General features: G+C 42.4%; 2 protein-coding genes across 2 annotated transcripts in view; one reads left to right on the plus strand and one right to left on the minus strand.

Moving 5' to 3' along the window:
• acsf2 (acyl-CoA synthetase family member 2) overlaps positions 1 to 27,082 on the minus strand; it is a 40,198-nt gene that overhangs the window by 7,829 nt on the left and 5,287 nt on the right. Inside the window, exons 2-11 of the mRNA XM_079260960.1 lie at positions 26,292 to 26,487; positions 22,124 to 22,252; positions 20,988 to 21,041; positions 20,043 to 20,161; positions 18,867 to 19,029; positions 18,605 to 18,700; positions 16,793 to 16,944; positions 15,765 to 15,856; positions 14,593 to 14,669; positions 1,352 to 1,459 (exon numbers count right to left, since the gene is read on the minus strand). Coding sequence (XP_079117086.1) covers positions 1,352 to 1,459; positions 14,593 to 14,669; positions 15,765 to 15,856; positions 16,793 to 16,944; positions 18,605 to 18,700; positions 18,867 to 19,029; positions 20,043 to 20,161; positions 20,988 to 21,041; positions 22,124 to 22,252; positions 26,292 to 26,487 — 1,186 coding nt within the window. The remainder of the gene's footprint in view (positions 1 to 1,351; positions 1,460 to 14,592; positions 14,670 to 15,764; positions 15,857 to 16,792; positions 16,945 to 18,604; positions 18,701 to 18,866; positions 19,030 to 20,042; positions 20,162 to 20,987; positions 21,042 to 22,123; positions 22,253 to 26,291; positions 26,488 to 27,082) is intronic.
• chad (chondroadherin) lies at positions 5,883 to 14,139 on the plus strand (the record flags this gene model as incomplete). The annotated part of the gene is made up of 4 exons (XM_079260961.1): positions 5,883 to 6,668; positions 9,390 to 9,553; positions 12,704 to 12,871; positions 13,896 to 14,139. 4 exons carry the CDS (start codon positions 5,883 to 5,885, stop codon positions 13,963 to 13,965), a joined length of 1,188 nt encoding a protein of 395 aa, XP_079117087.1. The 3' UTR covers positions 13,966 to 14,139.

The raw sequence follows: 27,082 nt of genomic DNA on the forward strand, positions 1-27,082 counted from the left end.
AATTTATCAGTTTATTAGTTTCCTTTTTGTGAAAAACAGAATATTTCTATACGAGCATCTCATGAAATCCTCATGGAGGCAAAGTGAGGCTTACCGATGGGGCTCAAAGGTACGGTACCATGTTTATTTTCTTTTCTTTTCTTTTTTACTTTTTAGAATTTTATTTTTATTTTATAATTTTTAACATTTTATTTATTTGTTTTTCAATTTTACTTTTCAAAATTTTATTTTATTTATTTTTAATGAATAAGTTGCTGATCTTAAAACTAAAAAATGTGTCTTTAGCAAATATTCACATCTCAAACCTATGAGCAGAAATGAGCAGGAGAATGAAAGTGGATCTGAAGACTAAAAAGAGAAAAACTACAGGATGTCATAACTATTAAGAATTATCAAACCTGACTGGATGTTTAAAATCTGCGATGTTATTAAAAACAACAATAAATGCTTTAAATATGTGGAAACACAAATAATCAATGTCCAAACCATAAACCTTATATCTTCTAATTAACTGTGATTTTTAAAGAATTCATCACTGTTAACAAAAATCAGAAATGTAGAATTATATGTGATTAATTTAAATGAATCAAAACCCATAAATGGAGAAATATGAAGTACTATGAAAACTAATAATTTGGGTTGTTCTTTGCCAGATAGTAGTATCACACCTTTAATCAGCGTGACTGATAGTAAAACGGTTTTACGGACATGAGAACAGAAACACGTATTTTAGACACATGTACATACTTGTTGATTTGTTGAAAGCAGCTTCACACAACCGAGACAGATGCTGTAAAATCTTATTCTTCTGTCTACTTTTTTCTTCTGCACTGAAACTTTTCTTTCAATATTTTATACTATATGCATATATTTACATTTAATTTTTTTAACATTTATATTAAACTTTATTCTATATTTATCTTTATTTTATATTTATATTTTTATTTTATTTATAGTTTTATTCATTTATATTTATATTTTATGCAAATATTTATTTTCCAAGCACCTTATAAACTACTGCCTTTGAAGTTTCAGAAACATTCTTCTTTTTATTCCTGTTTACACACATCAGTAATCACCTCTGACCGGGTGCAATGAGAAACAACCAGCAAGACATCCAGTTTATCCACCAGGAATAAATCACTTTATTCCAACTTTACATGGATCATTAGGTGTCAGAGTACTGATCTTAAATAAGGTTTTAACTTTTCTCTTCTCAGCTGCTCAATCTAGAAAGTCATTCTTGCTTACGTTAATGTCATAACATGAAACTTACTGCACAATAGATTGTCATTATAATACTGAATGCATTTGTCTGCATGTCGAATGTTTGAAAAACATGTGAAAGCACCTCTAAGTGGTCCGAGATGTAGCCGACCGTCTCGCTCTTCCTCTGCATGTTGTCCATCGGGGAGGCCAGGAATGTGACGGGGCTGTTCTCCGTCGTGCCATATCCAATCTGTGGAGCAGAAAAACAGCAGAATTCATGAGCCGCTGCATGCCGAGAGCGAAACCACAACTAAAACAGCAGATTCAGTTTCCACAGAACAATAATTCCAGCTCAGAGGGACGTGTTGCTATGTGGTGTGTTTTCATTCAGAAGAGGACGAATGCAGCAGCAAACAGAGGAGATGTGATCAGGAAAAGAGTGTAAAGTTGTGAAAAGTTTCCCACAAATCCAAGAAAACTTTTTCCTCTTCATTTATTTATTTTATGAACAAATAAATTCTTACAGATAACAGACACATTCAGGTGTAATTCCAGCTACTTTTGGCTCTTCTACAAAAAGATCCTGAACCGGGTCCAACCCGGGTTGCGGCAACTAGTCGAGATCATTTCCAGAAGACGACACAGATTTAAAACTAAACTCATGATATCTAGAAAAAATAAAAGAGTCACTTAAAAAGATCTATGCCAGCTACCTGGGTCTCAGGGTTCTCCTGGCCTGCTTCTTGCCTTTGTGTGGGCGGGGCCACATTGGAATGATCTTTCTTCTCTGAACACGTTCCACTCTGTATGTTCTGCATGTGACACAGTCACTGAGTCGTCTACAGGATTATTCACTAATAGCAGCTGGTTTTCTTTGTCTCTCATTAATATTTAACCTGATAGTTTATGGTGCTCTTGACACTTGATAGTCTAGTTCCCTGCAGGGGGAATAAGAATCTAAGACTGGCCTGTTTGTGTCTATGTGTGTGTCTATGTAGGTACATGCGTTTATATATAGATAGGAAAATGCGTATGGGTGTAAATGCATATGTTTATGCAAATGTCTGCTTTTTCCTTCTTTCTCTTTCTATCTCTCTCTTTTCCTCTCTCTCTCTACGAGGTGTTTTCTTTCTCTTTCCCTTTGTCTTTCTGTTGCTTCTATCCTCTCCAGTCTGGTCCAGCAGTAGAAACTCTGTATTACAGTCATCCAAAATAAATAAAGATATAAAATAAGACTGTAGAAAATCAAGGGGATCATCATACCAGTAATGCTCCCCTTGGCAAAGTAAATTTGCTCAGCAGAACACAGCATCCAGACCATCATTCTGTTGCTTAAATGCTGGACAAGACACAAAAAAAAAAAAAAAAAAAAAAAAAGAATCGATGGCACAGAAATGGAAAGAATTCTTTATGTTAGATTTCTAGGGGTTGAAAAAGATTCCAAATGAACCTGGAAACATAATGTACATTACAATAAGTTTAAAATGTCCAAAATACTTGGTATTTTGTATCAAACTAAAGATTTATTATAAAAAAAAAGCTTTGTCTATTATTTATTGTACCTTAATACTTCCATATATGACATACTGTGTTGAACTGTGGGATGGCGCCCACAAGACAACTAATGACATCATTTTATTACATTCACCTCGTAAATAACGCTGGGTATTTTAATCATACACATCCATTATTTATTCAATCAAATCTCATTAAATTTGATGATATAGTTTATTATAAAACAAATTATGTTTAAAGATAAACAAAATGTTCTTCCAGAAGGTGTCCAAAAATACTTCAAGCTTCAGCAAACTAAATATAACCCGAGAGACTGATGCAGATTTATGGTTCCAGAATCCAGGAAAGAGGTGGAACAAAGATGCTTGTCTTTTCAGGTGTTCAGATGGAATAAACTCAGAAATTAGGTAAAAAAATTGTAATTATTTTTATTTAAAAAGAAGATTTTGGAGAAATATGAAACTGCGTGAGTTGTTTATCTTTATAAAGGTCACGTGTAGTGCATTGGTTCTGTTGGAATTTGTATAATTTAACGTAACTCTACTTGTAAGGCATACAAGCTTTGCTTCTGCCCTTTTCATTTTCTTGCATGATTTTTTTGTGTGTATGGACATATGGATGGTCTTAGGCTGTTACAAAACAAAATAAAGTAAACTAACCATTTGAAGAGGCCGATCTGAGAGTCACACGTGGTCCATACAGTCTTCGCCACCACAGACTTACCCGGTAAACCGGCTAACTTTATCCAAAGATTGCAAATCCCACTGAAACGAAGTATCTGAACTGCAGTAGATGTTTCTTCGCAGATGGTGATCAAAATGTTAAAAATGAGCCAAATAAAAAACAATCTCCATCCTTAAACCTGCTTTTCTGAAACACATTCACACCCCGGCAGACACATTTGGGGGCAATGAAGGGTCTTTAGTGTCCTTCCCAAGGACACGTAGGCATATTTTCTATCATTTATACACAGACTGAGCTCTCAGGCTGTTCAGTACACAGCTTCATGCTGTAATAATGTGCTCCAAACGTTAATGAGAACTATGGATCCTAAAACGGGCTGATCCCGAGCAGGAGAGGCGTGGACTGGAGTCCAAGCCTCCAAAGGGATCTGCCTGAATCATAATGTGAAAACGGGAGGCTGCTGCAGAGTCTCTACGTGTAATTTTGACATCAAATATTCCCTAAAATATCAGGAAAAGGTGTCAGTTTGTAAAATAATTTTATGAAGAAAGGCCATAAAAAAAACAGCCACCGGCTGCTTTATTAGGAAGACATCTTAACACAAATATCTACCTGCTGAAGTTCAAACTGATCTTCTGAATCAAGAAGAAAGATGTCTGAAAAGGAGAAAAAGTCCAGCGAGCAGCAACTGTCTGCATCTTCATGTCAGAGGAGAACGAACAGACTGGTTGGAGATGGTAGAAGTCCAGTAAGAACTGGTTCCAACCAACATCTGCAGAACATCATCTCTGAACACGTCCAGCCTGGAAGCAGATGGTCTCCAGCAGCAGAAGACCACAGCGGGTTCCCTCCTGTCAGTAAGAACAGGAAACTGAGGCTACAATTCACCCAGACTCACCAGAACTGGACAATAGAAGATGGAGAAACGTTGCTGGTCTGATGAGTCTCCAGTTCAGCTCCACATTCACATGGTAGGATCAGAATCTGCTGGAAACATCATGACAACATGGATCCATCCTGCCGTCAGGATCAACGCTTCAGGCTGACCATGTCCATCCCTTATGAGCACAGTGTAGCATCTTCTGATGGAAACTTCCAGCAGGATGATGCACCATGTCACAAAGCTCACGTCACCATGACGATGAGTTCACTGTCCTCCAACGGCCTCCACAGTCTCCAGATCTACATCCAGCAGAGCAGGATCTCAACAGCGAGTTGGATCTCAGCCGCCAACCAGCACTAGCTAAAGTGTCTGATAAGTTGATATGTATCCATCCTCCGACTTGGAAAATCTTTCCTGCTGTTTATCTTCATTTATCTGCCTTCAATAATGTCATCAACTTTTCCTATTTGTGAAATTTTACGAAATAAAATCTGAAATAGCAGAAATGAACTTAATTACTCCACTTTAATAAGTAAATAAAACACTTCTCTGCTGTGAACGTTACTGTTTCTGAGTATAGTGGAGTATTTTCTACTTATTCTGGAGGCTTCATGACAGATTTTCAGAGGAGATCCCGTCAGCAGCAGAAAAGTTCCAACCTTGCTGGACAAACACGACTCGTAAGGCTTTTTAGAGGAGGGTGTGGTTAAAGTTTTACCTGGCAAATCGCGGTGGAGACGACATTCCCAATAAAATGTTAGATTTCTTAAGTAAACTCTAGATTCCATTTTCCAAGGGTGGGTCCATCCATCTTAAAAATGCCCCCGCTTGAAGCCAAACCATCCTCTGAGCCGAGCCAGTCGCATCCAGCCAGCGACAGACCTGAAGTTACATAAGCTGCTCCATCTTTTGCATGGAGGTTTGACTGGGAATGATGGTTACATAACGCCACAGGCCCTTTTCAGACGAGGGAATGCACGCAGGAATGCAATGTGGCACCTGAAACCTTTGCTCCTGCGATGATGGAAGGATCCTTTTGCAGTTGTTATGTCTTGAACAGGCATCTCACTTCTCGCCAGCCATCTGGAGACTATTACAGGTTATAAAACAGCTGCACATGCAGGAGTGGCTCCTTTTCCTGCCACCGCAGACGGAAAAACAATGGATGTCTGGGAGCGTGCTGGGATCCGAGCAGACCTCGTGCCACGTTGTCCAACGTTTGCCTGGAGCTCAGTGAAACACAAACAGCCCTTCTGATCTGTCTGGACATGTGCATGGTGCTGCAAGCGGCCTGTCAGGATGCGGCTGCAGGCCAGCAGCGGAGGGAACCAAAGCAGGTCATCCTTCTGCCCTTTCAGGGTTAAATTCTCACAGACACTTGACTTCCTCCTGCAAACCTCTCACTCAAACCCTCCTTAATTTTTTTCCTCAAGTACATGTTATAAATAGCGCTGTGTTCTGTGCACCGGCCATCCTCCTCTCACCTTTTCACTCCTCCTCCTTCCCGTTTCTCTCACTGCAAAAACACAAACACGCTTCGTTTTGACCCGTTTTCCTCACTGCTCCTCGGGGTTTTTCTGCTTCTCTCAGGATGCGTTGCGTGACCTGGTTGCTGTTGGGGACCTGCCTCCTGGTCCTGGGCCCCGCCGTGCAGGGAGCCCCGAGCCAGTGCCCCAGCCCGTGCCACTGCCACGGCGACCTGCAGCATGTCATCTGTGACAACGTGGAGCTGAAGAGGATCCCGAGAGTTTCAGAGGCCACCCTCCTGCTGAACCTGCAGAGGAACAACCTGGGCAGCATTCCTTCGGGGGCTTTCAGCGAAAGCAAGGGGCTCATCTCTCTCCACATGCAGCACTGTCACCTCAGAGAGATCGGATCTCAAGCCTTCAAAGGTCTGAAGAAGCTCGCCTACCTCTACCTGTCCAACAACCAGATCAGCAACATAAAACCCGGCGCCTTCGAGGACCTCACAGAGCTCACCTACCTCCACCTAGACGGGAACCAGATCACCGAGCTGACGAAAGGAATCTTCTCTCCTCTGATCAACCTCTTCGTTCTGCAGCTCAATGACAACAAGCTGCAGGAGCTGCGGCCAGGAACCTTCGCAGGAGCTAAGGACCTGCGCTGGCTGCACATGAGCGGAAACGAGCTGATGACCCTGCACCCGGGCTCCCTGGACGATGTGGAGAACCTCGCCGTTTTTCACTTAGAAAATAACAAGCTGTCCACCTACCCGAGCGCGGCGATGAGCAAGCTGCGGGTGGTGGAGGAGCTCACGCTGGGAAAGAACCCCATGAGGACCATCCCGGACAACGCCTTCCAGAGCTTCGGCCGCTACATGGAGAGACTACACCTGGACAACATGGGTCTGGAGAAGGTACGTTTGTGCCTCTAAGTGTTTCCCATCACAGCGCTGGCATTTAGAGTTTAGAAAAGGTTCAGGAAGATAAGACGTTTACAGAAAGTCCTTTCAGGTGAACTAAAATGATGGTTTTTCAGATTTACAGAAGATCTAAATAACTGTTGCATAACGACAGTGTTACCTCATTCCAGTCTTTCTACGTCTTAATATTTCCAGTTTGCCAACAAGACATTTTAAACAAGACATCTAACACAGTTCATCTGGATAACTTTACAAAACAAGTCAAACGGACTGAATATCGTCTGAAACTGCTTCTACACCAACAAACCTTTAAACGTGCAGAAAGAAGCAGGGTGGAGAGGTGTTTGAAAATTAGTCGCAAAAAAAATAGGTGCAATTGTTAAACGAAGTCGATACATCTCTTCTGGCTCGCAAATCCACGTCTCTAACTTCTACTGCACATTTAGTTTGTTCAGATCAAGTCTTTTCTTTTTTGAGTTTAACTTTTGAGTCAGCAGGTTCTTTAAACCATGTCGGGCTCCAAACCGAGCTAAATGAAAGCGATTGCATCAAACATAGGATGCATTCAGACCAGCAGGTCTTCCACCGAGTCCAGCAGAAGGAAATTAGTCACAAGCAACAGCAGATGCAGCAGAAATACAGACACACTCGTCTGGCAAAAACGCTGCGGTGCCTTCAGGCATCCAAACTGGGGCTCAGTTTAATCATCATGCTCAGTTCTAGTCAGAAGTTATAGCAGAAATGTACTATAAATGCATGTTCAAACATCTTTCTTTTTAACGGAGGAATAATTGTTTGACATCCATTTAAAAACAAACTGAACAAGTGTCAATGTCTTGTTTGTTTTCTTGTATTTCTAACAGAATAAAATTAACAGCAAGCAAAAAAAGAATGAATAAAATAAAATAAAACAGGCCTTAAAACAGTAAATACATCAACTAAAATTAATCTGGCTGCTTAAGTCCATCAACATGTTTCTGGTTTGTCTTATTTTTCGTAGACTTTGAAAATGTCGTTTTAAAAACAGTCACTGTGTTGATATCCAGTTGCTAGCATGCGACACGGTGTATGACGTGAAACTCAGTGTGTTTCCAGACAGTTGCAAAGGGCAGCAACAGTATGATAAATGTCTCTTTGCCATCAAAACAAGTCAGAAACATTTAATTTTAAGGTAATAAAATGACAAAGTGCTACTTGAATACACCCTTTTCCATAGCAGCCCAGCAGCCCACAGCATGATGCCACCACCACTGTGCTCAGCATCATTAAACCTGTTTAATACAAAACCAGAGCAGCAACTCCACATTTTATCTGCCATAAAACCTTCACAGATGTTTTCTTTGTCAATATTATCAACAACAAACTTCAAACATACTTGAAGGTGTTTATTTTCAGCAGCAGGTCTCAGGCGTACCTGGCAGGTATGCTGGTGCTCTAGCAGCTTCCAGTTTATCACCGTCTGTCCTCTGGTGCGTTTTTCCTGACAATGCAACACACCTCCGAGAACTTCCGCTTGTACACGATCTTTTTGTTTAGAAATAAATCAAGTTTCTTTCTAAAATCTCTGCAGAGCTCCATGAATCTTTTCATTGTTCTAAAAACTGATCAAAATGAGCATTCTGCCTTAAAAAAGATAAATAAAAAATAAGGCAGAAAGGCCAGTCTTCGTATGCGTGAACAGGAACTATGAGCACAACCGCAGAGTTTATGATTAAAGGAGGAATAAAAATGCTTTACATGGAGCGTATTATCTGTAGGTAGAGTTTCCAGCAAGCTGAAGACGTGAGACAGATGTTTGCTCAGCAGTCTGCGAACATCCGTCTGCTCGTCCACATCGACTCCGGCTCTGTACAGCACCAGCTCTTTCTCAGATTCCTCAGTGTACATTTGCCTCATACTTGAGGTTAATCCAATATTTGAGTGTACCTGTGCCAATGTATTGAGGCATTTCAGGGGTGGGAGGGGGGCTGTAAAACAACAAGCTTCTCACGCTGGGGCTGTGTGAGAGCCAGGTGGAAGCAGCAGGAGCCCACATTCAGACCCCTTCCAGCCAAATGCGGGTATTTTTAGGTTGTTTTTGTTTGCTGGACCCGGGCCAAGCATGTCTGCGTAGAATTATTACACAAGCCTTATTTTCAGTGAGGTGTGTTTTCTACCTTGGCTGCAAAGTCCTGTAAACAGGTCAGGAGGGGTTAGAAGACAGGTAAACAGAGGCAGGGTGTTCCACGCTGCATCAACAGGAATATTTTTAGTCGGCCATCGCCCTCGTTGAATGCACAATCGGGTCCTTTGCAAGCCTTTCTGGCAGAGGAGCAACCTGAAGAGGGGGACGACGACCATGCTGGAAGTCATCCATCATCCACTGCTTTAAACCTCCAGAACCTTCAGCTGCTCGTTGCTGCGGAGTGGAAATTTCCAAACAGCTTAACATAAAACAAGCTTCTCTGAACTCCTGTCTCATCTCGCACCTCTCTGAAGCTTTTAGCACCTCGCAGATCCACATGAACCCGAAGGGAAAGGAGGAGGCCGCTGAATGTCAGTGTTTGCAGAAGCATGGGTTCAGAAGGAAGGATGAGAGGAGGCTTTCTTGCCTGGAAAACACCGAGCAGATTCCCCCGCTGCGGATCTGACAAGCTTTCCCCTCCTCACATGAACAACATGAAGCAACAGAGAAGTGAATCTGTGCAAAAACAACTCATTTATTCCTCTTCCCAGTTCTCAGATGGAGCTTTTAACGGCGTGATGGCCATCAAGTCGCTTCACCTGGACAACAACAAGCTAAAGTCACTTCCCAAAGGCTTGGCGTTCGGCAGCATCGCCAACATCAGCCTGTCCAACAATCCCTGGAACTGCTCGTGCCAACTTGCTCCACTACGCAGGTAAAGACTCACCTGAAAAACCAGAATGGTTTCTCAGTGAACTGAATGAATCACCAGATATCAGTAGTGTAGTTGACTCAGAATGCCATCTTCAGTTGACATTATCAGCTTTATTTCTGCTGCTCCTTTAAAAATGTTCCGATGTTGAGAGATTTTAGTTTTCTCAGGAATCTTTCAGCCGTAATGGAATAAATAACAGCATTTATGCTGCAGAAAAAACATAACTGAAATATTTAATGTCTGAAAAAAAGACTTAAAGCCGGCAGAAATAATCATGATCTGATAACTGAATGATAAATAAGAAGCTACCGATACGCTGGGTCCTCTTAAAAACGTCTCCAGAGGCAAACAAATGTTACTGCTGGTTTACAACGGTGTGAAATATGCCTGCAAATCAGGACATTATTGTCGGGCTTCCTCTGTTTAGAGGCGTTAGATGAATCTGATTGTGTTTAGTCACTAAAACGTCTTGATTACATTCGTACAACTTGAGCTACTTTGTTAAGTTTAGGCGTTTTAAGCTCCATGTGATGTATTTGGCTATGTTTAAGCTTTTCTGTTAGTTTCTAGGTTAAGGCATGTTGAAATACCTGATAAAAAGGTTTTTACATTTGCAGAACTTTAATGAACTAGTTTATTTATTTGTTTAGGTTTGTCTACCATCAGGATTTGTTTAGGTTTACCTGTCTGATGAACTTGGTGAGGTTTAGGATTTGGTTGGTAGGAAAACACTGTGGTTGAGTGTTAAAGTTTATCACTTGGTTGAAACAGATTTCAACCTGCAACACTTTAGCCACGCGCCAGGACCGCTCACCAAGTTTTTATTTCAGCTTAGGTAGCAGATGATGATTACATGAAAATGCGGAAAATAAATGGAAAATTCTAATTAATAGGGATGCGGATAATATCGGATTAATACCAAGTGTGTGTAATCGTACTTGATATTAATAAAAGTGTACTGATACCACACTAGTCCAGCCAGCGTAGATGTGTGTGATAATATGCTTTGGACGTGTTTTAAAATAAATAAATGCCTTAAATGTTAAAATGTGACTTTTTTGTTCCACTAAAAGCAGATCTTTGTTTCCAAAACCACACATTTATCCAATCCAATCCAGTTTATTTATAAAGCACAGTTAAAAACAACAAAGTTGACCAAAGTGCTGTACAGAAGAAACAATAAAACATACATATTTACATCATAATGGGGCATCAGCACATTGTTAATAGTAAAACAACCCTTTAAATTAGTCAAACGCCAAAGAGAAAAAATGAGTCTTCAGACAAGACTTAAAAACAAGAAGCGATTCAGCCTGTCTAATGTACAGGGGCAGCTTATTCCACAACTTGGGACCAATAACAGAAAAAGCTCGGTCACCTCTCAGTTTACGCTTCGTCTTAGGAACCACAAGCAGAAGTTGATCTGTGGACCTCAGAGAGCGTGTAGGGGAATACCTCACCAGCAGGTCTGACAGGTAGCGAGGGGTCAGACCGTTCAGGCATTTAAAAACAAATAAAAGAATCTTAAAATCAATTCTGTAACGGACAGGGAGCCAGTGAAGGGAAGACAAATGGTCAGACTTTCGAGATCCAGTTAAAAGACGCGCTGCAGCGTTCTGCACCAGCTGCTGCCGTGCGAGAGAGGACTGACTGATCCCACAGTACAGGGCGTTACAATAGTCAAGCCGTGTGGTTACAAAAGCATGGATCAAAATTTCAAAATCATGTCGTGAGAGTGAGGACCTTATTTTTGCAAGCTGTCTCAGGTGGAAAAAACTTGCTTTCACCACAGCACTAATTTGTTTGTCCAATTTAAGTTCCTGATCCATTTTCACACCAAGGTTGCAGACAGTAGGCTTAACAAACTGTGACAAGGATCCAAGGTTAACTGAGACAGCATCACCAACACTGCTAGGTCCAAGAAGAAGAACCTCTGTTTTTTTATCATTAAAATGCAAAAAATTTATTGACATCCAAATTTTATTTTCATCAATGCACTTTAAAAGTTCAGTGGCACTGAAGCTTTCTCGACGTTTGAGGGGAATGTAAATTTGGCTATCATCAGCATAAAGATGAAAAGACACACCAAGCCTTCGGAGAATAGACCCCAGCGGCATTATAGTTGTATTTAGGTAAAATGTGCCAAATCAGAATAAAACTTGGGGAAATTGTTAGATCTGTAATATTATAATTGCATTGGTGAGGTACCTTCAGAAAGATTAGGTCACTTATTATTCATCTATTTTATTTTATTTTTACTTGATAGGGACATTGATGCTCCATGAATGATGGCACATACTGCAGCATTTTAATCAAGGCTCATTTTTAATGCCCGTCCCTACTTGGGCTTTTACACAATACAAATACGTATGTATGTATACACCCAAATGTAAAATTACATAAAATACATTCAACCTATTATAACTGTGTGAGATTACATTAAGTTGTAACAGCAATAAAAACCAATAATGTTCACATAAACAGGTCTGGTATCGGCAAATATCGGTATCTGCAGACATTCAAATTTCAGATATCCGTATCAGATCGGAACTCCCAAAGAAGGGGATTGGTGCGTCCCTAATAATTATAATTAAAAATATTTCAAACAACTCATTTTAATACAAGATGGCAGGATCTTTCTAATAGTGTCAAGAATGAAACTGTGACCATTTATGCAACTCTGTTCATCTGCATGGTTGCATAATTTGGCCGCCATTGCATCAGATACTCGCTTGGTTATTTATAATAAGCTCCGAAAAGGAATTAATGTTGGATTAAATAAAGACAGAAAGCTCGACGTTGAAGCACAAAGCAACAAAAACAGATGTAAAAATGAAGAAAGATGTGGGCTGGACAGGAGCTTTACCTGGACAAAACAGGACGTTTCAGGAAAAATGGATGGAAAATTATACAGCGAGTATTTTATTTGGCTTGTTGTGTCTTTTAGTCTCCTGTTGCCTTTTCCTAGTGGCTCCCAGTTTAATAAATAGTGCAGATTACCGAGTGAGGAAGAATCCTGCACGTCAAAGTGACAGCAGGGTAAAAGAAACTTGCCTAAATGAACAGTTTAATATTTTAAAAGGTCATGTTTGTAATCGGCAACGCTCCACATGTTAAAGCATTGCCTGATCTTATCGTTTCTGCTCACAGGTGGATGGACTCCACCCGAAACCCCCCCGATGCCGTGTGTGCGTCTCCAGCTTTGCAGAAAGGAAAGCAAGTCAGAGACAGCAGCGCCTTCGGTGGCTGCAGGAACAAGGAGAAGAAAGCCAAGAAGGGAACGGCAGTGAGCTCGCAGCCGATCGAGCGCAGCACCATGTAAACAACAACACAAACACACCGCTCAAAAACCGCCTTTACAGTAAATATAAAACTGACATGATTAGACAACTGCACAGCATTTTATAGGACGTGAATACCAATCCGGTTTTTATGACTATAAACTGACTTTCTGCCGTAACGGCTGCAGGAGTCACACTGGAGGCACAATATTATCATTCATCAACATCTGCATCACAGCTGAGCAAACATCAAATAAATTCCTGTTTTCCACAATTTAATGTAACTAATAATCCTATATTAAGCATTATTAAACTATAATTAGGCTTTTAACACACCTAAAACTGCCCCACAGGCTCCCAAAGCAAGGCGAAATTCCCCAAAATAAAACCAAACTGATCGATGAACAAACTGGAGAATTTAGCCGAGGGCAGAAAAGCTTAAAAAAAACCAAAAAACATCCCAATTGGATCAGTTATTAGGATCCATCTAACAAATACATCCCCTTCCCACAGAAGCAAGGCATCTGCTTCCGGACAATGGGCTCCTGGTCTATATTCAGTATTTATCCAGACAGAAACATTAAAACAGACCCAGATTCAGCCCGTTGCCTTGTGCAGGAGTTGAATCTGCTTTTTGTTCATCTCTAAAGCTTCCTTGGAGCCACGAAAGGAGATGATTCTGTCAGTTCTGAGTCAGTAGAATCTAAATTTCCTCTCAACATGAAGCTGATGTTAAAGCTTCGCTGCAGATGGTCTCTGTGGAGACACCGGACCACCACAAAGAGTCCCCGCCTCACTAATCACTACCTCTGGAAAAGCCTGAGGGCCAGTCCTGTCCAAAGTCCCTCCCTGCACAGTGACCCGGCGCTTTGGGCTCCAACTGGACACTGGATGAGGGTTAAGGTGGTTTTGGACTGGTCTGTTTTCCACATCTTCCTTCCTGACTGCACAACTCGCCTCTGAGCTTTTCCACTTTGGCCCTGGGGTCCAGTGTGGACCAAGTCCAGGTCATGGAGTCTCCTGCTGACATTTCTCCCCTCGTCTTCTCTCCTCCTCTCCAGGAGACGCAGTGGAGGATCCAGTCCAGGAGACCGGCTACGTGGAAAGCGACGCTTACTGGCTCCACTTTAAGACTGTCCATCTTTTCATACTGCCAGCAGCATCAACACAAACATGCAGGACCATTTTCAGTTTCACTCATTTAGGTTGAAGATAAAGACGGCAACATGAAGTCGCAGCAGATCAGATGACATCTTATACATCGTCGCTTACACAGACATGCAAGATGACTGTAGAGGAGCAGAAAGACAGAAACCAGCTGCTTCACCTAGTTTGTCTTCCTTTCATCATTTTCCCTTCATGTGCAGGAACGGGATGAAGGTTTGTGTTAACATGTTATTCTAAAAGGGAAAATAACTTGGAGGTTTCACTCACATCATCGTATATTCAGCAGCTTTACATCTCCTACACTTTTGGAAGTGAAAATGTTTGCATCCCATAAACATTTTACAAAAATAAGCTTCATGTTTGTCGTCTTTATGAGATGTAAACTGTTATATCTTTGCATGAAAATGTCTCCAAACGTCTCGCAGAACGAAGCGAAACAGGTTTTAACAGTGATTTGTCTCCCTCTTGTGTGTGAGAGCCAAACTGCCAAACTGAGCTTAAGTTCAGATGTTCTTCACATCTTCTGTAATCTAAGAAATTTTAGTTTTAATGATGAAACTATCACAGGTAATATCACAGGTATCTACTCACCGTTATTCCCTCAATTCCCATTATAGACACAACCTTCCTGACGAGTTCAGGGGGGCACGGTGAACCGGCCATTATGCCTGCAGGTCCAAAATAAAGACAAGCAATGAAGAGCAGAGCAGGTTTATCTCCTCTATGTAGCAAATCATATATAAGACACCCCCCCAACCTTAAAAAAAAAAAAACAACCCCAACACATACATATATATATATATATATACATATATATATATATATATATATATATACATATATATATATATATATATATATATACATATATATATATATACATATATATATATATATACATATACATATATGTATATATATATACATATACATATATATATATATACATATATATATATATACATATATATATATATACATATATATATACATACATATATATATATATACATATATATATATGTATATATATATATATATATACATATATATATACATACATATATATATATATATATATATATATATACATATATATATATATATATATATATATATATATATATATATATATATACATATACATATATATATATATATATACATATACATATATATATATGTATATATATATATATATATACATATATATATACATATATATATATATATATATATATATATATATATATATATACATATATATATATATATATATACATACATATATACATATATATATATATATACATATATATATATATATATATACATATATACATATATATATATATACATATATATATATATATATACATATATATATATATACATATATATATATATATACATATATATATATATACATATATATATATATACATATATATATATATACATATATATATATATACATATATATATATATAGAGAGAGAGAGAGAGAGAGAGAGAGAGAGAGAGAGAGAGAGAGAGAGAGAGAGAGAGAGAGAGAGAGAGAGAGAGAGAGAGAGATTGCTTAAGCAGATCTATGGGTATGTATACACACACGCACACACACACATATATTTATATATATATATATTGTTTAAGCAGATCTATGGCTATGGGTCGATACAGGAAAACTAAATCTTTCCAACATACAAAAATTATTTCTTTTCATTTACATAATCATTTTTTATTCGACTTTCTTCTTGATCCTACCTGCCTCCACCGATGACAGGTCATATTTAGCCAGGTCCGGCTGGCTGATCATGTCAACGTACATGGTGGGAGTACCATAAATAAAGGTGCACCTGGAGGAAAATAAATCAATGAAATCAGTAGGTATACAAGCTGTTGCAGCCGCAGTTTCTACCAACTGAAGCCGTGGCCGACACGCGCCTCCTGCTGTTTATAATCCTCCAGTCCCAGTCGTCTTGGTTTGAATAAAAAATAAAAGTTTTATTCTTTCCTTTCGTTCTTTACAGAAGTATTATCAAAATGCTGCTGGATATTAAATCAAACATTGACATGGTAAAAAAACCGTGTGGCTCCACAGTTGGTGAAAAACTAAAACTCACAAACCGAACACGTTCTGCTGTCTCAGTAGAACCCATGCCACAGCATGCAATCATTCAAAACAAGAAAACAACTCATTTTACTTAAATATTCACCAAGTGTAAATATATTTATTTGTTTAAGGATTAAAATAGTAATCCTTTGTAAAAAAAAAAAAAAAAAAAAAAAAAAAAGCAAATGAATTTATATATAAATTAAATGAGTTTGCCTCATATAAAAGTCATTTATGAACTATTTCAGCTCAGTGATTTGAATGAAAGTTATATCTGAATAATTCACTTTTCTAAGTTAATGGTTCAAAATGAACTTGAAACAGCAGAAATGTGTCTGAATATGAAGGACTGAAATAAACTTAATACTGCTTGCATGTTCTTCAGGAATCTGACCAACTGAGGCTGAATAATAGAGGAAATATGAGATGTGGAGTTTGCAAAGCTTCAAATTTCCTGCTAAGGACTCAACCTTTTCTTCACAGCAAATGATTCTAATCTGCTCAGATCAAGCACATTATAATCTGGTGCCCCAGAGGTATAATCCTGCCCCAATTAGAGGTCATTACAGTCTGATCCGTTCACATCATTGTTAGGGTCTTAGAGCTCCAACGACTTGGATCTGCTGGTTTTTGACACTTTTTTTCCCCTTTTGAATAAAGTGAAGTTTTCCGATGTTACCTCTCAGTGTCCATGGCTGCGAGGTTGGCCTTCCCGTTGTAGCCAGCAGAGGGAAAGACCAGCGAGACGCCGTGCACGGCCATAACGATTCCTCCCCCCACAGAGCCGAAGCAGTGGTACATAGGAACCGGCACGCAGACGCGAGTGTTACGCTGGAGGGAAAAATCAGGAACAAAAACCCAGAAAGGGGATAAAATAGCTCCAGATCTTATTTGCCTGTAACAGAACCGCAGTTAGTTTCCAAAGCGTTGAACAGCTCCGCGCTGCAAATGGAGCAACTACAGATTTTCTGCTTAATGTCAAAGAAAAAAAATCCTCATTTTATGACTTTTAAGCATCTTTTCCAAGTTTTTATTACGGCTGTCAAAGTTTACACTTCTAGAGATTAATCTGTGGAATTAACACCTTATTTAGTTTTATTTTTTACTAATTAAGGTGTAAACCATTTATGCCAAATAAAAAAAAGAAAAAAAGATCTCCGTGTTTTCAGCTGAACTCGGGCTTCTGATGCGGTAAACTGAATCCGCCAAAAACCACCTCATCCTCCGTATCAATGATCTGACAGTTTCCCAGCCTTTTATCAATCAGGCAATCTTTATTGAGAAACAACTTTTTAAACATCAAAAACTGAACAAAACAGGAGAAACAACTTTACCGATCACCCCCCCACAAACCACACATCCCACATCGTAACCATGCCGACCTGCGACACCAAGACGCCGGGAAAATAAATGTTAAGAGGAAATAAAAAGGACATAAACAGCAGACTTTAGAATAAATATATAGTAAATAGAATAAACTTAAAATAAGATTAAAGAAAAAACCTTTTATAGTCCAGAAATGTTTACTGAAAGTCTTCAGCTGCAAGATGATGCATCTGATAAATGTTTGGATTTTTTTCCACCTTTTGTGGAAAATTCATATTGAGGAATCTTTGAAATGAATAAAGACAGATTAAATATAAAAAATAAGCAACCTCCTTACTTACAACCACAATACAGCAATATTTTCTCTGGCTTTAGGTCCAGTATTTCTACAAAAAAACTGCATTTTTTAGAGAAATGTCATTTTGTTTTGTTAGTAAAGCGACTTAACGCTGAGCGACGTGTTTTTAGTCCTGCATTAAAAACGTCGTCACTGTATCACATAGAAATAATTTGTTCTCATCTCTCTTTGCCTTCCAGACGTTTTCCTGAAAAACTACTTAAAGATTTACATGAAAGTTTGTCTGAATGGTTCTCAGACTCAGAAACTTTCATCACTTTAAGCTTTAATCATATTTGTAAATTTAGGAGCCATAAATGTAGTTTATTTTCACTGGGTGGATGGTTGGTGTTACATTGTTGTCATTGGGGTCCCATGGATGTGGATCGGTGTCGGGCTGAGGAGTTAAAAGGGCGCTGTCATTGATGCATGTTTGACGTTGCACCCTGACAAATCAAACTGGTGAAGTTACATCGTACCCCATCATCAGGCAGTTTATCTAACAGCTTCCAATAAACAAATCTACAATATCTGCGACCTATGTGTGTCATTTGGGAACCACCAACAGCGCGTCCAACAAACAGACCGGACCCAGTCGCCTCAGTAGCGACTGTGGAAGTCGATGCAGTAAATTTACCAGCTGCATATGGTGTTACGCACCTCCTGCTCCGTAACAGCCAGAAGGATGCAGGCTGCTGTAGCATAGGAGACGATGTCGCTCATAAATCTTGCTTTTGGTTTTAATTTTTTAGTTTATATTAAATATTAGAAACCCTTAAAGCATTTTGGGGGTAAAAGCTGCAGGAACCTGTGATGGTTCAAACTCACCCTCCAGTTGTATCCCACTCGATTTCCAATGAAGTAGGCGTTGTTGATGATGTTGTGATGCGACAGGGTGGCGCCTTTTGGAGTTCCAGTCGTACCCTGAGAACGGATAGCTCAGATGACTGCGTTTATAATCTAACAACAATTCTGTTCAGGGATTTTCTTTCATGTTAAAGAATAAAAAGTTGACAATTGAAATGGTTTTCTGGAGCACAGAGGAATAAACCTGCTGCCCCCCCCGTCAGGAGAAATTCCGCTCGGTTACCGAGGTGAACTGGATGTTTATGGGGTCGTCAAAGCAGATCTTCCTCTGCAGATCCTGCAGCTGCTGAACATGCTGGCTGCTGCCGGCCTGCATGACGTCGTCCACGTGAAACATTCCTGGTTGTCGACTATCCAGCACGATCACAGAGCGGAGTTCTGGGAGTCTGACGAGGAAGCCAACAAACATGTACATGTGGGTCAACGGCTCTCTGATCGGCTTCAGGAGGTCAGCTGAGTAAAGTCATAAATTATAACTATCCTCTCGTTTAAACTTAATTTTCCAGCTGTCTAATCCAAGTTTAGAAAACAAAGTTTAACTTGCTCGTGTGTTTCTGAAGTGTGTATACGCGGAACAAATCAAAGCCTTATGGAAGAGGGCAAAGGTCAGCCGTGCACGAGGCCTCCACAGCCAGAGGAGGTGCTCCTCAGTACTTCCAGATGTTTTCTGCAGAGTCTAAGTTAAGAGTTTTATAAAGTTGGTAGATTTCTTTTATTTAACTATAAATTGAGAGATTTCTCCCACATTCATCTAGAATCAGAAGAACTTCTATAAACACCATGAAGTCCAGGCTGGAAGGAAGAAGTACGCTGCTGAAGACACTCCCTTCTGCTCCTTCTAGCTGCTCTTTTCCCACAAACATCACACTGTTCGTTCTTTTTATCTGCCTTCCATCCACAGAACGTCAAATGTTGAAACTCAAGTAAAATGTAGAAAACTGAAGACATGCTGCTTCTTGCGCCTTTGATAACATATCAGTCTGAAAAAGGCTTCTTTCTGTCTCACCTTTGGGCCGTTTGCAGCGTAACTTCCACTGCTACCACATCGATAATCTTATCAGCTGATAATGAGGGATGATGGCCTTAACAGCCCACAGGACTGTAAAAATATCATCAACTCTTCACCAATAAATAACTGAATTATCAGTTTTGCATGTTTATATCTTTTAGGAATACTTTTTACCACGTGGGAGGGGCAGGGATGGACTATGGAACCGGAAATAAAAACTTAAAACCAGCCTTTTTATAGAAATCATGTTTTTAATTTTACTCATCTATGTGTGTCTGTTATATTTCTATTTTCTTATTAATGACTTTAAGCCAGCAGACTCCTCTAAATATTGTTGCATAATTGCACAATGACAATAAAGATCTTGAATATTGAATGTTGCATCTGTACCTGGCGCTCTTGATGTCACCTGGGGTGGATGAGTCTATTTCTGGACAGATCTTCCTCAGCATGTCGCAGTACTTCTGAGTCCTAAACTCCGCAGGGCAAACGACCGCTTTACAGCCGACCTGCGAGGATGTGAGCGGCGGTGACACAATCAGCTGATCACAGCATAAAGATCTATCCCAGCCACATTCTGGCAAGCTGCACACAAATGTCTTGAGAAGATTTTTCATACACAGATCCCCTTTGACTTTTTGCATTTATACCTGGGTTTGGACATTCCCTATACAAGTTCTCGACCAGATAATCACCTATTAATGATCATCTTCATGGCAGCTAAGAAAGCCTGACTGGAAAATGGCTCCAAGCAGATGCAGCCGGAATACAAGAACTTTCCAATACTATTTACCAGATATATGTCATGGAGAAACTGACAGTGTCTCCATAGTCCATATCTCCATATCGACTCCAGGGGGACAAATTTGACCAGGTCTGGCTCAGATGGACCCAAAATATCAGAGACATAAGAAGTGATTTTGTTTAGACGAAGTGTAATATCATAAAGATACTCCAACACCACTATCCACTTGTCCATATTGTTCATATTTGTAAGTTTTATTTCCATTGTTCTGTATGTTCACTTATCCCTGCTGTATATTTTCACTTATTTTTATTTTTTTTCTTTATAAAAAAAAAAGCGCGAGAGAGAGAGAAGAAGAAAAGGGAGGAAAAAGGGAGTAGGGGGTAAAAGAAAGAGAAAGGGAAGCAGAGAAACTAACGTCCAAGTCTGACTGGTGATGTATACGTAACCAAACATGATATGAATATTTGTGTGCAGATGTTTTTGCTGCTTAGAGATGTTGTATTACTCCCATGGTGTGTTATCCATGCAAAAACAACAATAAAAATGTTAATAATAAAAAAAAAAAAATCTCTCCCAACATGGCTCACCTTGCGCAATGCAAACTCCACCTCCTGCAGCTGGTACGCGGGGTTGACAGACACCTGGTGGGAAAACCACACATGGTTCACTAAAAGAAGAGATGCCTCTAAATGCCTTTTAGATTTTACTTGTGGTACAAAAATACAGGTTTAAGAGGGAAGTTGATGATTTTCAGTCATTTTTACTATGAACACGTCGTATAGAATCCCCACCAACACGTTGTTCCAGCAATGAAAGTCTTTATTTTCTGAATAAAGTCATGTTCCATGAAGCTGAAAGCTCATGGCGGCTGTTCGCTCCTAGCTGCTCTGCATCGGCCTCTGGATCCAGCCGTGGGCTCGCTGTTTGCGGAGGAACTCCACTCCTCTGCGTGTCGTGGTGTTCCAGACTCCACACCGTGCGTTAAAGCCGTGTAATGCACGGCTCCTCAGCGTTAATCCTTATGGTGGTCTCGGCAGGACATGGAGCGAAGGAAAAGTGTTTTTAGAAGTTTTCTCCTCATTGTCATCCTCGATGGTGTTAGGACGCTTTTAGAAAAGGTTCATGAAGAAAATGCTGTCTTGTTTTGTTTTTTTAAATTTTGGTTCAATTAAAACAAAAAAATAGAGAAATTATGAAATAAAAGACATAAAAACTAAACTTGAATATAGAAATTTATTAGTACTGGGATAAATCTGTTCTTTTTTTCATAGAATTTGTTAACTAGAAATGCAGAATATTTAACAGATGCACACACTCAGATAAAATCATGTCTTTCTGATTGACCTTAAGTCCAACAGGAATGAACTAAGCTCATATGATGAGAATCTAATGAGTTAATTTCAGAAAAAGACGCTTCATTCATTAGAAAAATCTACTTCTTGTTGCTTCTGCTTGTCTGCAGCTTTGCCACGACGGCGAAGCTGCTTCACCAACTCAGTACCAGTTACTGCAGCTGTAACGTGTTTGGTGCAACAGCAGCGTGTGCAGCAAGACTCATGTTTTAAGGATTAATAAAAGTGCAGAATGCATGTGGTGTTTCAGATCATTTAGAACAAACTGGGGAAGCAGATCTAACTTAACTGCTGTCATAAAGTTGGATGATGTCATTTTATATGTTTACACAATGCATGTAAAGTTCAACAACCTCTGAGTGTTGACTCACCAGTATGATGCCAGCTTTAGCTGTTGCAAACTGGAACAGGATCCATTCGTATGTGTTCGGCCCCCACATGCCAAGTCGGTCTCCTTTATCCAGTCCAATAGCCAGCAGCCCGGCTGCAGCCTGGTCCACCTGCACAGAACCAAGCAGCTTTTCAGTGCTTGTTTACCGGAGCTGAGAAATAAAAGCAAATCAGTGAGATTCAGCCATGCCAAAAGCCAGAATGGTGAAAGATTCGTTTTATAGAAAAACTATTTCTAAGCGAATATTTAACTCAGTACTTTAGAGAGACCCTCCCTGAGCCGTCACCTTATCGTGGTGGAGGGGTTTGTGCGTCCCGAAGATCCTAGCAGCTATGTTGTCGGGGGCTTTATGCCCCTGGTAGGGTCACCCCTGACAAACAGGTGTCTAGGGGAGGGACCAGACCAAGCACGGCTCATCAACCTCTATGATGACGACCAACCTGGGCATGAATGTTCCCTTGCCCGGACGCGGGTTACCGGGACCCCCCTCTGGAGCCAGGCCTGGAGGCGGGGTACGAGAGCGAGCGTCTGGTGGCCGGGCCTTCGCCCATGGGGCCCGGTCGGGCTCAGCCCGAAAGGGTTACATGGGCCCCACCTCCCGTGGGCTCACCATCTGCGGGAGGAGCCGTAGGGGTCGGGTGCAATGTGAGCTGGGCGGCAGCAAGAGGCGGGGACCCTGGTGGTCCGATCCCCGGCTGCAGAAGCTGGCTCTAGGGACGTGGAACGTCACCTCTCTGGTGGGGAAGGAGCCTGAGCTTGTGCGCGAGGTTGAGCGGTTCCGACTAGATATAGTTGGACTCACCTCGACGCATGGCTTGGGCTCTGGAACCAGAACCCTCGAAAGGGGCTGGACTTTCTTCCACTCTGGAGTTGCTCATGGTGAGAGGCGCCGAGCAGGTGTGGGCATTCTCATCAGCCCCCAGCTTGGTGCCTGCACGTTGGGGTTTACCCAGGTGGATGAAAGGGTAGTTTCCCTCTGCCTCCGGGTGGGGGGACGGGTCCTGACTGTTGTCTGTGCTTATGCGCCCAACAGCAGTTCAGAGTACCCACCCTTTCTGGAGTCCTTGGAGGGAGTGCTGGATGGTGCTCCTTCTGGGGACTCCATTGTTCTGCTGGGGGACTTCAATGCTCACGTGGGCAATGACAATGAGACCTGGAGGGGAGTGATTGGAAGGCATGGTCCCCCCCCTCTGAACCCAAATGGTGTTTTGTTATTGGACTTCTGTGGTCGTCATGGATTGTCCATAACGAACACCATGTTCCAACATAAGAGTGTCCATATGTACACCTGGCATCAGGATTCCCTGGGCCGCAGTTCGATGATCCATTTTGTAGTCGTATCGTCGGACCTGCGGCCACATGCCTTGGACACTCGGGTGAAGAGGGGGGCGGAGCTGTCAACTGATCATCACCTGGTGGTGAGTTGGCTCAGGTGGTGGGGGAGGAAGTCGGTCAGATCTGGCAGGCCCAAACGTGTTGTGAGGGTCTGCTGGGAACGTCTGGCTGAGTCCCCCGTCAGAGCGAGCTTCAACTCCCACCTTCAGCAGAGCTTCAACCATGTCCCGAGTGAGGTGGGGGACATTGAGTCCGAATGGGCTGTGTTCCGTGCCTCTATTGCTGAGGCGGCCAGCCAGAGCTGTGGCCATAAGGTTGTCGGTGCCTGTCATGGTGGTAATCCCAGGACTCGTTGGTGGACACCAGCAGTGAGGGATGCTGTCAAGCTGAAGAAGGAGTCCTATCGGGCTTTCTTGGCTTGTGGGACTCCAGAGGCAGCTGATGGGTACCGGCGGGCTAAGCGGCATGCGGCTTCGACTGTTGCCAAGGCAAAAACTCGGGCATGGGAGGAGTTCGGCGAGGCCATGGAGAAAGACTTCCGGACAGCTTCGAGGAGATTCTGGTCCACCATCCGGCGGCTCAGGAGGGGGAAGCAGTGCTCCGTCAATACTGTGTACAGTGGAGGTGGGGAGCTGCTGACCTCAACTCGGGACGTAGTGGGTCGGTGGAAGGAATACTTCGAAGACCTCCTCAATCTTACCAACACGTCTTCCGATGAGGAAGCAGAGCTGGCGGACTCAGGGGTGGACTCTCTTATCTCTGAGGCTGAAGTCGCTGAGGTGGTCAAAAAGCTCCTTGGCGACAAGGCCCCGGGGGTGGATGAGATCCGCCCGGAGTTCCTTAAGGCTCTGGATGCTGTGGGGCTGTCCTGGCTGACACGCCTCTGCAGCATCGCGTGGACATCGGGGGCAGTACCGCTGGACTGGCAGACTGGGGTGGTGGTCCCCCTTTTTAAGAAGGGGGACCGGAGGGTGTGTTCCAATTACAGGGGAATCACACTCCTCTGCCTCCCTGGTAAGGTCTATTCAGGGGTCCTGGAGAGGAGGGTCCGCCGGATAGTCGAATTCCGGATTGAGGAGGAGCAGTGTGGTTTTCGTCCTGGTCGCGGAACAGTGGACCAGCTCTATACCCTCTCTGGGGTCCTGGAGGGGGCATGGGAGTTTGCCCAACCAGTCTACATGTGTTTTGTGGACCTGGAGTAGGCATTCGACCGTGTCCCCCTGGGGCTCCTGTGGGGGGTACTCCAGGAGTATGGGGTACCGGACCCCCTTGTAAGGGCTGTCCGGTCCCTGTACAACAGGTGTCAGAGCTTGGTCCGCATTGCCGGTAGTAAGTCGGATTCGTTTCCGGTGAGGGTTGGACTCCACCAAGGCTGCCCTTTATCACCGATTCTGTTCATAACTTATATGGACAGAATTTCTAGGTTCAGCCGAGGTGTTGAGGGGATCCGGCTTGGTGGCCTCAGGATTGGGTCCCTGCTTTTTGCGGATGACGTGGTCCTGTTGGCTTCATCTGGTCGTGATCTCCAGCTCTCGCTTGAGCGATTCGCGGCCGAGTGTGAAGCGGCTGGGATGAGAATCAGCACCTCCAAATCTGGGACCATGGTCCTCGGCCGGAATAGGGTGGATTGCCCTCTCCGGGTCGGGAGTGAGGTCCTGCCTCAAGTGGAGGAGTTTAAATATCTCGGGGTCTTGTTCACGAGTGAGGGAAGGATGGAGCGCGAGATCGACAGACGGATCAGTGCAGCGTCTGCAGTAATGCGGGCTCTGCGCCGGTCTGTCGTGGTGAAGAAGGAGCTGAGCCAGAAGGCGAAGCTCTCCATTTACCAGTCGATCTACGTTCCTACCCTCACCTATGGTCATGAGCTGTGGGTCGTGACCGAAAGAAGGAGATCTCGTATACAGGCGGCTGAAATGAGTTTCCTCCGCAGGGTGGCCGGGCTCTCCCTTAGAGATAGGGTGAGGAGCTCGGTCATCCAGGAGGAGATCAGAGTAGAGCCGCTGCTCCTCCGCATGGAGAGGAACCAGTTGAGGTGGCTCGGGCATCTGGTCAGGATGCCTCCTGGACGCCTCCCTGGTGAGGTGTTCCAGGCACGTCCCTCTGGGAGGAGACCCCGGGGAAGACCCAGGACACGCTGGAGGGATTATATCTCTCGGCTGGCCTGGGAACGCCTCGGGATCCCCCTGCAGAGTTGGCAAATGTGGCTGGGGAGAGGGAAGTCTGGGCTTCCCTGCTTAGGCTGCTGCCCCCGCGACCCGACCCCGAATAAGCGGGAGAAGATGGATGGATGGATGGATGGATGGACTTTAGAGAGAAATTTAATGTTCCAGCCAAATGACTGCGAACATGTGGGCTGAGTGGACCAAATCCACACGACTGAAGTAAAAACATAAAAGCTTCCAGATGAAGAATATGAGGAGCAGAACAACATAAGCGTGGAGCAGGGAAACGTTGATGCCCACACCTCTACGATGTGCCGTCGGCTGCCTACATCCAGCATGTCTCAGAAACAGCTTCACTGCAGGTCTGGTGAGGTTACACACCTGTAAACCTCTATCGCAGCGGTGTCCAGCTCCGGTCCACAATCCTGCAAGTTTTCCATGTATCCCTGCTCCAACACACCCGACTAATTAAACAGTCATTGTGCAGAACGTCTTTGGGTGTTGGATCCATTTAATGTAAGCCAGGTGTGTTGGAGCAGGGACACATGGAGGACAGCAGCATTCCTGCTCTCTAAAGTTCTGCTTAAATAAAAAGTAACACACACACACACACACACACACACACACACACACATGGATAAAAAGACTCACGTCTTGCTGAAACTGTGCAAACGTCTTGCGGACTCCATCCTCCAGGAAGGCCATGGCCTCCCGGTCAGGCCAGCGCTCCACGGACTTCAGCAGGGCGTCCGTCACCGTGTGATGGAGCATGGAGGTGGAGGACGTGCCGTGGGCGTAGCTGGTGGTGAGAGTGGGGACGACGGGCGGATAGTCCACATGGATGGAACTGAAATGGAAACATGAGTTTGATGCTTTAAAAGATAAGAAACAGTTCTGTTTTAGAAAAAAACAAGAAAAACTGGAGACTTAAATCCTTCATGTTTCCTGCTCGTCGAATAGAAGCTTCATAACACAATTATCAATAATTAAAAGTGGGTGACTAACACTTTATTTCCACTCTGATGGAGCACCAAACTCAGCTTTTTCCTGACAGATGAAACAGCTGCACAAACAACAGGCGCGCTGCTGAACGGATGTACACAGTCGAACCGGATCAAAGTACAAGAACAGATCTGTGCCGAGGTTTCCAACCAGTTCTCAGACCTGAGATCTGGTCCTCGAACCAGATCATTTCCCCAGGTGTTGATTTTAGTTCATTTGTTCGTTTTCTAATCAACTTTAAAAACTGACTTATAAATCGTTTTCGCATAAAAAATCTCCTGACTGGAATCCTGAGCCAACGCTGTGTTGACACACAACAGACAACTCAGCCGGTTTTAAACAGGTTCTCTGGGCTATTTGTTATCAGCAGTCTCTCACAGAGACACAAGCTTTGTTCCCAGTTCAGAAAAATCCCCAAATTACCAGTTTTAAACCAGTTT

Source organism: Telmatherina bonti, assembly GCF_933228915.1.
Source record: "Telmatherina bonti genome assembly, chromosome: 21".
Taxonomy (NCBI): Eukaryota; Metazoa; Chordata; class Actinopteri; order Atheriniformes; family Telmatherinidae; genus Telmatherina; species Telmatherina bonti.